Genomic DNA, 13,378 nt, shown 5'->3' with positions numbered 1-13,378 from the left:
GTTTAAAAAGGGTGAAGAATCTGAGTCGTTTCAAAACCGCAAATATAATTGGGCTCTAAGTTAAACCCAATTTCAAAGAAAGAAAAGAAACTTTGTCCTTCATTAATTAGGTGTCAGAATTTTACAACATTGTGAAAATAATAAAAGATTGGAACCCCTTTCTCTCATGCCGACAACAAACATGACCTAAATGGCTACATGTTATTCACACATCTAATCAATTACCTTGCAAAAAGGACCCAAAAAAAAAATCAAAATAAAAAATCTCTTTCTCTTAACATTATCCTAATCCTATATTATATATGAACATCAAAATTGAACATTCTTTTGACTCATCAATGCAAAACTAGGGTAACCTAAAACAATTCAAATGGGATTTGAATTTATAAGTGGATTAATGAAAACCCCATAATTGAAACCGACAATGAATTAAATATTTTGTTGGTGCAGTAATAAACAGTAGACCTTAACAGCAACTCAAGCTTTCCTTTTCAAGATGGGTCCTCATAAAACCGTCCAACCCCTTTATTTTGCCTCCGTTGACAAAACACCAACCAAAAAAACGTTCTTCTTCATATATATATATATATACCTCCGAAAGTGCCTCAAATAGAAAATTTAAGGATAACACAGGCCATAAACTAATGACTATAATTTAATTAGGAAATTTAAATTAAGGTTATAAACTTACCATCTATATGAGCCCACCAACTCTTATTGAGATCTCATGATACCCATATGCTTATACGCTTTCAAATTGTCTGAACACCTATTTAGATTGAGAATACGTGTTCATACTGGTAAATCCTCATCAGAATTGAGTTACACAAATATCTGTTCTGGTAAGTTCTGGTTAAATACTTTTTATGATTACAATTAGTCAGACAAGCTGCAATCCACAAACCGGAATTACGACCAATCCCGATCCCTCTCTTGTGGCCAATTTATTGGTCAAGACAAGAATCAACACACTTTCCTTTTTGTCGCTGTCTCTCTCCGTGTAATTTGGCTTGCAGGCCCCCAACAGTAACACACGAACACGGTCGGTCATAAAAGGACGCTTGAAACTTGAAAGTGAATCTGCTTCCTACTTCATTTTCTCTGACCAAATCCCTCTCTCCCTCTCTCTCTCTCTCTCTCTCTTTTTCTCCTAAAGAGGCCGTCCCACCGACTTAAATTTCCATCCAAACATTCCTTTAGCCACACGGGTAATTTCCCCCCTCCCCGGCCACCTTATAAATATTCCCCACTGCAGACCATCACAAACCCCAAATCTCCCTCTCGCTTTTCTCTCTTAAAAAGTCCAAAAACAAAATGTGCAAGTTACCATCTTCCTCTCCAACATCCTGTGAATGCATTTCAGACCAACCAAACATTACCACAACAAAACTACAGGAGGAGGAGCCCGACATGTTCGCCCCTTTGATACCCAAAAACCCAACACATGAACATCAAAGCCAACAACAACCCCAGAAATCCCAGAAATCCCAGAAAAATACCCATCTCTCTCTTGCCTTGAAAGAAGCCTTATGCATAGCCAACATAGCTTTTCCAATGGTGCTAACGGGACTATTACTCTACCTTCGCTCCATGATCTCCATGCTCTTCCTCGGCCACCTGGACGAGCTCGCTTTGGCCGGCGGCTCGCTCGCAATCGGCTTCGCTAACATCACCGGCTACTCCGTTCTCTCCGGCCTCGCCATGGGAATGGAGCCGATCTGTGGCCAAGCCTTCGGAGCCAAAAGATTCAAACTTCTTGGCCTCACCATGCAAAGAACAGTGATTCTGCTTCTATTAACTTCAATTCCCATATCATTTCTGTGGCTCAACATGAAGAAAATTCTTCTCTTTTTCGGTCAGAAAGATGAAATTGCAACCGAAGCTCAATCCTACATTTTCTATTCTCTCCCGGACCTCGTTGCGCAATCTGTTCTTCACCCTCTACGAATTTATCTACGATCACAATCAATTACTCTGCCTCTGACATTGTGCGCAGCTTTTTCAATTATTCTCCACATTCCCATCAATTACTTTCTTGTTTATGTGCTCAAGCTCGGAATCAAAGGGGTTGCAATAAGCGGCGTCTGGACTAATTTCAATCTCGTGGGATCATTGATCGTGTATATTGTAATCTCCGGCGTGTATGAGAAAACATGGGGGGGGATTTTAAATTCCTTCGATTCGTTCTTCAATGGGTGGAAAGATCTCCTGAAATTGGCAATTCCAAGCTGCGTCTCAGTCTGTTTAGAATGGTGGTGGTACGAAATCATGATTTTGCTATGTGGGTTGTTGCTTAATCCACAAGCAACCGTCGCTTCAATGGGGATTTTGATTCAAACGACAGCGTTGATCTACATTTTCCCGTCTTCTCTGAGTTTCGGTGTATCGACAAGAGTTGGAAACGAACTAGGTGCGAATAAGCCGAAGGCGGCAAAACTTGCAGCGACGGTGGGAATCTCTTTCAGCTTTGTCCTAGGATTTTCAGCATTGCTTTTCGCTTTAATGGTGAGGAAGATATGGGCGACCATGTTCACCCAAGACGCCGAGATTATAGCCTTAACGGCGGCGGTTTTGCCCATTATCGGCCTCTGTGAGCTCGGAAACTGCCCGCAAACAACCGGCTGCGGTGTTTTGAGAGGAACGGCTCTTCCGAAATTGGGAGCCAACATCAACCTCAGTTGCTTTTACCTCGTAGGAATGCCGGTCGCCGTGTGGCTGAGCTTTTACGCAGGGTTCGATTTCAGAGGTCTTTGGCTCGGCCTTTTGGCCGCCCAAGGCTCATGCGTTGTGACCATGTTGCTCGTTTTGGCTCGAACCGACTGGGATCGACAAGCCCAGAGGGCTAAGGAGCTTACTGGAACTACTTCTACCGCCATTGATGACAATGAAGATGAGAGATTAGATCATAAAATTCAGGATTTTTCTACTTCATTAGATAATTCACTAGTTTGAGTTTTTCTTTAAAAATTTTAGAGTCATGACTTGTACAAATTTTGCTCCAAAATCACTAGGGATCTCAGATGGACCCACAATTTTTTCATATCTACATTCAACAGAGTACATTAATTTAATTCTATGTGAAATTTCATTTTCTCTGTAGTTTTTTTTCATTTCAATTTTCATTGTTCTAAATTCATTGAATAACATTTAAAAATCCCACATCATGATTTAAATTGTAATACAGAAGAATAGTGGCGGACAGATTAAGCTTGGGTGCTGTAAAAAAAAAATATACAGTAATTTTTTCACCTGTTAAATTTATTATTATTTTTTTTTTTGGGTGGCTTATATTATTTAATTTGTTTCTTCTTTTGGGGATATAGATGCTTTGTGGAAAAATTATACCCACAGACCATAAAGCAATGAAAAAGAATATAATATTGTCCACGTTATGATTCCAGCATGATTCCTAGCAAAAACAATAAATAATATTAATAAAAACAAAAAGATTAGAGCTTGACACCACCCGCTGCTGCTGACTCACGTTGCGTCAGGGAAATGGGCGTTTAGTCGGTTGATTAGACTCGGTCACCCAGCAAAAAACCGCCCACTCCCTTAACTGCTACGCGTTCAAAAACCTTTTTGGGGATAAGATATTTTAAAGTCAGGATTTTAATGTGGCATTTAAGAGTATAAACGGTGTTATATTATTTTAAATTATATTTGAATGACGGATAATTTATTTATTATGCGTCATTATTTATATCGTTAAATACAAAAATATTAAAGAGATACTTGGAATGAAAACGATCTCTTGAACCCATTTTGCATGCCAAAAGAGGCCTAAACTATGACCATAAAATTAGTCTTAAAATGGAAAAAATCATATTCCACAAGAGACCCGTTAACACTTTTGAGATTCATATAAAAAGACCAATCAAATTTGGTTTGAATATTAATTCGAGGGAGGGAGGATTTGTATTGGCCAATGGCCATGGCCCCCCTCCAATTCCTAACAATAAAAAAATTTTAAGGTAAAAAATAAAAATAAAATAAATTATAGCCAAACGGCCTCTAACAGTAAATTTTTGACCCTTGGTCCCTACCCATAATAGTTGATGGCTCCGTCCCTAGTTCAAACTCTAATTCTATAGTTTAGTCCCTCATTTTTGTTAAATATTTGAAGTGTTTAAACGTTTTGGATAAGTGATGATTTAGCAAGTAGGGAATTCAAATGTGGATCATTGTTTTGTATAGTTGTAAAATATAGTGTCAAGCAAGCCTATGATTTGGAATATTGAAAACCCTATCACTATTAAGGTTGAGCATGAGTCATGACCCTTTGGTTGATGTTGGTTGAATTCTAACCTTCAAACCAATGGGTTTGACAAATGAAAACCAAGTAATTAATAATCCCAAACTTATCATTTTTGAAGCAGAATGAAGCTGAATCCATATGGGTTTTGTTAAATTCGATTCGATTAGCTGGTTGGACCAACACAACCAAGCAATCAAACCACCGGGCCGTTTAAGATTACCTTAATTGCCTTGTTGTTTTTGCTAATAGGGATTGTTTGTTGATCATTAATTGATTGACGATGTTGCTTGAATTCTGACCTTTAAACCAATAGTTTTTACATATGAAATCCAATCAATAATCCCAAACTTGTCATGCGATTGAATCAACACACCAAGCAATCAAATGACTTGGCCGTTCAATATTAATTATGTCGTCTTGTTTTTGAGGGATTGTATGTGGATTTTTTTCTTTTTGTAAGTTTCTTGTCATAATTTAATTATTTAATCAATTATATTCTAATGTATATATACCACCCAATTGATCTCTACCAATACCAAAAACATGCCACTCTTGTCATGTATGACTTCTGAGCTAGCTTGTTGAAATTTAATCACTTAATTATAAGTGTAAAAATATTGGACGATCATAAAATCTATTTATATATCTCTCTCAAGGGTTTAACTTCGATAAAACCATTACTTCTTGATGGTGACCCATTAACTCTTTAAAATCAAATCTCACAATTCCATTAATTTGTCTTTCGCTTTGATTGATGCTGAAGTATTCGTATAACCAGATTCTTATCATGTTATCAGAAAAATATAATTAAATTAACCGAAAATGATAGCAAGTGAGATTGATATATATATATATATGAATTATGATGTGGTCTCATGATTCATGTATATTATTCTGTTAATATGAATGGAATCAAAGAGTGGGAAAGTTTATGTCGCTATATGAATGATTTTTTTCCTTCACATTTTCTTACCTTTTTAGGGTTTGAGCTGTAGCTAGCATTAATATTAGTGTATCTTGAAGACCTAGACAACTAACGGATGGGGGGAGTGGGATATATACTTAAATATCAAAGTAACTAAAAAGCATGGGGAGTGTATAGCTTGCATACCTGCATTTGGCGTCTCTGTGTGGGATCATCACTAGAATTATAACACGGGAGATGCTTCTAGAGCTAGCTTTTGTCACCCAATTCAACATCTAGCTCCACTTGCAAACCATATTCAATTATCAACCACCCATATGTATCTTGCATGATCATCTTTCTCTCTCTTTTCTGTATTTTTTTCTTCTTCTTCTTTTTTGTTTTTTTGTTAATTTTATGAAAAATTATGGCAAGTAGGGTCGACGACAGATCTAGCTAGCTAGGGACATATGGCGATCGAATAAAGTTTTCTAGCTTTCAAACTGAGTTGAAGAAATTTCTTCCAACCCAATTTAGTGAACTGAAATGTGTTCAAAATACACGTGATTCTCTACCATGCATTAATTTGAACACATGTTTATTTAATAAATTGGGTTGGAGGAACCTCCAACCAAGTTTGAAGAAAAGTCGTCCCGCCATGGCCTCCAATTCCCCCCCTTCCCAACAATAATTCAATAAAAAAACATTTTGGGGGTACGTTCGGTACATTAGAACGCTGATTCTTTAAGCATAAGAAAGAAAAATAGTTATTCCATTTTTGGGTCGATCATATATATTAATATATGTACGTATCAAACTTAAGTCCGTCCTTAATGGGAGGACCGTATCAAATAAATAAATATAAAATTCCAATTTGATAAATACTTTGTGTTTATTTATTACGTGGAATGTACATTAAGCCAGCTAGCTATAATATGATACATCGATCTATGCCCATAATGTTGAAATATTATTGAATGGCCATAACCCATCAGGTTCTGAATTTGACTTTTCTTTATTTATTTATTTACAGTAATGCCTAGAAGCCCCCCATTTTGATGGTTGACTATATTCTAACTTTGTGTGGAAAAATTTATAAATACTATTTGTGAAGCTTGCTGAAAAATGGCTGGGCACATGCACCTGGAGAAGGGGGGACGCCGGCTTTTGAATGCCGCCGGAAATTGTTTACTCCTTTGATTTTTTTCTCAGGACACCAGTCGTCGCTGCCGGCTTACCAAAATTCTACATTATCTTGTAATTGAAGATAATCATTCTATTTTCGAAAACCCTTTTCTTACTCAAAAAAAAAAAAGAAATGAGAAAGACGTGAATTGTGTGGAACAGGTTGACCGCAGTTATCTTTTATGATATCTATTTTTTTATTATTATTTTGTTAAAATATAATCTATATTCATATATACTAGAAATAGTTCAGAAAGTACTTACTGCAACCATAGTTGCTTAAAAGGTTTGTTTGGTACTGCAATTTTTGCTAGCAAAAAACATGAGATTTTGAACAAAAAAATTCGAGAAAATAGTCTTGTTTGAGAGTGTATATATCAGTGTTTTCAAATCACAAATAAGGAGATGCGTTTTTAAAAATGCATGATTTAAAAGGCTAAATTGTGATTTTAAAAGTTACTTGCGATTTATAATTATGTTTTAAAAAATCGTATTTTTAAATTGTATGTTTTAAAACCGCAAATCCAAACGAAACATGTGTCTTTAGATTGAAGAACCAAGATTTTGATGTTGAAAATGGCACAATCCTTGCCATTTAATTCTCTTTTGGAGTGTACTAAATAGGTTTTCAGTCTATTCAATTTATTTTTCCATAAAGGAATATGATTTGATTGAGAATCGCATGAGAATATGTATATAGATAGGCCAAAACTCTTATTCACAATTATTGTTTTAAGGTGAACTTCCTTCCATCAAGAATTTTGATAAATAGTTATATAACTCTTTAATTACATTTTTTTTTCACAATATTAACGCCATAATTCTAACCAACCTTTAGATCAGCATTTGTTAAAAAAAATAAAAAAATGTAATTTTTAACATGGTTTATAATTAAATTAGTCCCAATATAACATAATATATATTTAATAACAGATGTGGCATGTGGGTCATCTTAGGTCTCCTATAAAGAAACGTGTTCTAACATTATATGCATGCAAAAGCACTCTTCAAATTAGATACTTCTCTTTAAAAAGCCAGAAAAAAACAAAGAAAATGACAATTCGAATGCTCGCTCAAAACAATATGTGACAATTATATTGCTGAGAGGGTATGGAACATGATTAATGCTGTTCTCTAATCTGTTTTGGCTTGTTTGCCTTTTGCTATGAAATGACAAGCAATTTTCTATATAATTAATTCAGATGCTCATAATTTTCTGACAAGAAATTAACTAGGATCATATATGCTCATACTTATCCAGGTTTTATATAATGTGATAAAAATAAATAAATAAATATATATATGTTGGTGATATGATAGAAAGCGACGTGGTTTGTTCAGGCATCCATGTTGTCCTTTTGGGGTCGGACAAGAGGCCAGTTGATTGCCACCCACATCATCCCTTGGACAAGGATAATGGGCAAGAACTTCTGAAAAAAAATCAACCCAACTTCATTTGACCTAATTCCCTTTGTTAATAAAAGTTCAATTTCCATTTGTACTTTTATTTTATAGGCCAATATAAAAAACAAAGAACATACAAAGGCACAACGAAAAGAAAAGACAAGGGATAAAGTGTTCCTCAGGAAGGAAATTCTTTTAATAAAAATGTTTGGTTTTCATCTGTTGTCTATCTCTTATATATTCATCTCAGTATAAGAGATAGGCAAATTCGCTATGTAGATCTCACATATTCAATGGTGAATTTATATATAAAAAAATAAAATAAATAAAAAGACAAGATATGGGTAAGAGATTTTAATTAGTAAAAGAGTAATGCTAGAAAGATACCATGATATTAAGTCCCACATTGTTTACTTACAATATAAAACTGAGCTTTATTATAGCTCAGTTATAATATTCTTAGAGTAATAGCTCAGATTGAATAAATTTTCTCTCATTAGCCTAATTTATAGACTAAATTTGGAGCAATATTAGTCATATTAGAAACTTTAATTTGTGTTTTAAGCATGCCCTGAATTGGAACTTTGCTTAGTTTCAATGCACCATGGCCCATGTGGGTTCATATAAAGAAATTAAAGGGAGCAAATGTCATCCACAGTGGGAGACAGGACATAGTTAGCAAAAGATCCAACTCCCATCTCTTTGTCTTGCTCCACCAAAGTCGTCAATTTCTGTTCATCAACTGTCCCTCTTAGACTCGGCAACACACCCAGCAAGCCAGCCATCGTTCACGTGTCAAATTAAATAATTCGTCTAAAGTTTCAAGATAATTATCAGTTTTTCCCGTGAATATCTCTCAAATACCATTTTATTAATCCAGATGGTGTGTTCCTTGCACCGTGACAAAACTAAAGCACCTTCTAGTTCTTCCCTTTCTCTTTCAAATCAACACATATTATTCTACACACCTCACACGCAACTCTACTACAAATTAACCTTACTTACTGCATCATCATCATAATCATCATCATCATCATCAGTTATTAAACAATTAAATTTAACTATAGTCCCCAAGGGATAGCTCAATCGACTGTGAACCCTATCTTATGAAGTGAAAATCACTAGTTCGAATCCCCCCTCCCCCTTCCCTTGTGTGGACATGTCAAAAAAAAAAAAAAAAATTAACTGTAACTGATCTAACAGTGTCATACAAATTATCATGTAATCAGTTTGTAAGATCACGTGAGAGACCAAGGATGGAGGTCAACCTACTGACTGTTAATAACAAAATTTTTTGGCTCCTAAACCTTGTCCATAATAGTTTTTGGCTCTGCCCCTGCATAAGACTTATCATGTTAGTAATTAAGTTTTTAATTAATTATAGACGATGTGACAATTAAATTTGTAAAAAATTATAATAAAAATTGTATTTTTTTTTTTAATGGAGAGGCACATAGACATTTTGTTTTCAAGTTTGATTTTTTTTATTTTTTTCGTAAATAATAAAATTAGGTTCAAGTCATACAAAACGGAAGTACATATATATATTTGCTCAGAAAAAAAATATATATATATATATATCATGACACCATGATTTTCTTTATTTTTTTATTTTTTGAATAAATCATGAAACCATGATTGACGTTTGAAAATGTGTGACTCATCAATTATCTTAAGAGCCAATAGAAAGCTGGATTTCTTATTTTTTAAATTGGAATAGCCATATTTGGTCGGCTGAGTGCTATCCTCAATGCTTTTAATTTCTTTTTCTTTTTTTTTTCTTTTTCTTTGTTGTATTATTATAGCACATTTTCAAACAAAACACCCTGTTCCAACATAAGAAAAACTTGTCCGTCCATTAACGAATGGGTCAATTAACATAATTTTTTTTAGTTAAGAGTCGACTTGGGCTTGGACAAAAATTTCCTCCAAACTCAATTAGAAACTCAATTAGAGTAATTTCCTCCAATTCAATCTATAAATTTGTTATGTGTCCCTTAACATATGAAAAAAAACGAGATGTATTTAAATATTTGGGATAATACAAAGTATTTACTAAAGATGGAACAAGGAAGTTGTGGGACATGAATCCCGCTCTCCGGTTATTGAGATTTGTATATAGTTTGACACGAAATCAGAAAACCCCGAAAAGTATAACCTCGTGGCGCCATGGCCTCCCCCCTAAGGCCTACTAATTCCATCTTTACCTCTATCAATTCATGCAATTTTAGCAATCGGAGGAGATTATAAATCATTATGTTGTAAGATTGACCTTTATTTATTTATTTTTCTTATATGTCCACAAGAGGGGAGATTCGAACTAGTAACCTTTGTTTCATGAGGCTTGGTCTTCAAGGACCTCAACCGATTGAGCTATCATTTGAGGACAAGATTGACCATTGTGAGTGAGCCTTAAAAAGAAATGTATTAGAAGAGAGAGAGAGAGAGAGAAATTTCCAAGTTACTAAATATTAGAATGTTACGATGAATTCAATTGAGCACTGTTAACGGTCCAATTCTAGATGAGAAATCCTAAACAAATGATCACCAAGATACAATATAAACAAATTATCTAATATTGCTCATCGATTGGGCCAAGATTGAACCCAAAAGAATTTAAGAGAAAGTTGGGCTCTTTTGCAAAATCCATTAATAATCTCTTCCCAGCTTCGAGACGCAAGACCAACCCATTTGCCTTGACCTTGCGCCATAGAGTGGCCCAGTGATTAACCTTTTTACATTCATACTATCGGCCACCTTTTTTCTGCTCTTCAAAGGGTATTCTAAAGGCATATTATTAGCAAATCATTTCACTAATCCTCAATCACCTATCTCTTATTATTGATCCCAACATTTCTCCAATAATTTCAAACATCTTCGACACTATTCCCATCTTTTCCTAAATTCTTTTGAGTTCAACTTTTATGCCTACTCTGTAGCAAAATAGACCGCCTCTATACCTTTTTTGGGAAGCATTTTCAGCTCCCTCCAACTATATGATATATGATATATCAATCAAGCTAGAGAGGACTAGTACTCCCCCGGTTGATAAAATAAACAATATGTACAATGCTAGACATACTCTCATTTTACTTCCACATCTCTTACTCATTGCCGTGACACTGTCACATCAATCAAAAAAAAAAAATTACATTCCCTTGGTTGGGATCACCATGCGAGGGCGGTCAAAACCACTCGATCTAGATTCTCAATCGGACGTCGAAAGCAGTCGGTCGCCCATGAGAGAAGCAGGGCAAATTGTTTTGGGCTAACATGGCAGTGACACGTCAAAGAATAAAGGAGTGGGAGTAAAACAGGAGGATATCATTTTCCTAGGCTGAAAAATGGCAATAAAAGTCCTTTTTCTTCAAAAATCTGTCATCTAATTGTTTGGTGAGTAAACAATATTTTTTATACATGTAAAAGTGATGCTCAAGTCTTTTTTGCAGGAAAAAACGGGTGACAGAAGTTGTTTCTTCAAGCATGTCCTCTCTAGTAATTAGTTGATTCATTTCCGTGGGACATGCTCGGCTTAACCACTACCATGTGTTTTGAGGGTAAATAGATAAGTTTTCATGACAAATTCGTGATGGATAGCAAGTCAGTCCAATCCCTCCGTCTGTATTCATGCATTATTGTTATGTCTTTATCTTGCATAAGCCTGATAAAGGGCGTCTGCCTTTTTGGCTAATTGGTCCCAATGATGTGAGAGTTTATTGTAGCATTGCTGTATATGCCTGCTGCCTGTGAAGTCCATTTCATCTGCATGACTCTCTAATAAGAATTTATTTCCACCTTTTGTGCGCGCTGATTTTGTTGCGAATCTAGTGTCCCACATGGCTTAAGAACACCGTATATAAGCTCGCTCTTGGGCACCCTATATTGCGAGCCGGTTTTCAATGGTGAATTCTATATAGACCACGTGCAGTTGGAGATGTAAAGAATGTTACCTTATCTGGCGTGGATTGTCTATACAACATGATTAGTCTTTAAAGAATGATAGTGCAAATGTGGTTAACATTTTTTTTTTTTTTTTTGTCGTTACAATGCAATTAAGTACTAAAGGTTCCCTATAGAACTTAGAAGGACCTTTAAAGGATAAAATTATCACTAACAAGTTGCTAACTTCCTCAGTAATCCTGGGGAGTCAAACCTTCTTAAAGTGGGGTTTTTTTTTTTTTTTTTTTATAACTGCATCTTCTGCTAGTTGGCTTCTGGAAATTCCAAAAATTATCTCCAACGTTGGCTTCCCCTGATGATATAATAGATCATTGTTGGCAAATGTTCTTCTGCAGCACTGACCCCAGGCGTGTAAGGGAACTCTCATGGTACCATTCTTGTTTCTTTACTCCAAAGCTAATCTATGGGAAGCAACTGACATGCTTGAGAACCTTGTGGTTCTTTTAAGTCATCACATCATTTTGTACTTCTTGTAGCAACAGGAAAAGGTAGATTCTGATCAATATTTGTATATTATGGAAACCACATGGCAACAGGAACAATATCAGAAATCTTTGAGGGATTGGGATTTCTTGGACTCCCTCAAATTCCAAAGAATTCGGGCAGAAAATGAGAGAGGGAATGTGGGGTCCGGATTCTCTGGAATTCAGGCAAGAAATTCCAAAGAATCGGACTCCCTCTTTGAGACATATATCCTGCTCACTAAAGCCTAACAACCCAACTGACATGACTAGAATATTTTTCTCAGTGAGGAAAATTCGGAGTGTGATATTGCATGAATTCTCTCCTTTTCCAAAATCTCAATCAAAACTAAGATCCAAAAAAGCTCTCAGTGAATTTTGTTTGATTCTGCATTTTGTAGCAGTACCCCTAAAGCAGAATCTATATGCAAATAAATCCAGAATTTATTAAGAAGAAAGGAAAATGACATGAGTTAACCATTCTACATCATGCTAAGACTCAGCATCAGTCTTAGATTTCACAAAATTTTATGAGGACCATAGCAAATTTGCAGATAAATCTTTTTACTCTTTCCCAAAAGTGATAATTTGTTTGAAGAACAAGCCTGGACTGACAATTGTGAGATGGTTTCTTTTGGAACTTATGTGTCTGGGCAGGTCGTGGGCCTGCCTGAACGCATGTCCGGACATGAGAGCCCTACAAGAACTCTCTCACAATTGCATGCCCATATTGTTTACCTGCATTATGGGCAGGCAATTGTAATGAATTCTAAACATAATATTGAAGGCATTCTATTCTCACACCATCTTCCTTTGTAGCTTCTTTTCACGATTTCTCTTCATGGTATGAAGACTCTCCACTATTATCCTATTATCCCTTCTAAAGTCAGACCGATCTTTCTTTCTATAATTATGGTATGATTAATAAGAATATATGGTTTTATAATTATTTCTTACTATTGCAGCCTCAAAAGAATAAAAGAATTTGCTTCTGCATTAACCACTACTGCATGTACAACAGGACACAAGCTATAAATTATCAAAAAGGTGAATTGATTGGCCAAAATGCCAAATGGTCCCCAGCAAGAGGGATTATTTAAATTAACTTCCATTACTTCTAAATAAAATTAGGGTTATGATTGGCCTTATGGTCCCAACCCCACACACACATACAGAGTCAACACTAACAGCTGTAGCAACCAAATT

General features: G+C 35.4%; 1 protein-coding gene across 1 annotated transcript; it reads left to right on the top strand.

Moving 5' to 3' along the window:
- The first annotated feature begins 1,286 nt into the window (after window positions 1-1,286).
- LOC132175709 (protein DETOXIFICATION 49-like) lies at window positions 1,287-3,149 on the top strand. Its single transcript, XM_059587730.1, has one exon. The coding sequence runs from the start codon at window positions 1,315-1,317 to the stop codon at window positions 2,950-2,952; it is 1,638 nt and encodes a 545-aa protein (XP_059443713.1). The 5' UTR covers window positions 1,287-1,314; the 3' UTR covers window positions 2,953-3,149.
- The last annotated feature ends 10,229 nt before the right edge of the window (window positions 3,150-13,378 follow it).

The sequence above is a fragment of the Corylus avellana genome, chromosome ca3 (genome assembly GCF_901000735.1).
Source record: "Corylus avellana chromosome ca3, CavTom2PMs-1.0".
NCBI classification, from domain to species: Eukaryota; Viridiplantae; Streptophyta; class Magnoliopsida; order Fagales; family Betulaceae; genus Corylus; species Corylus avellana.
This window is presented reverse-complemented; position numbering and strand designations above follow the sequence as displayed.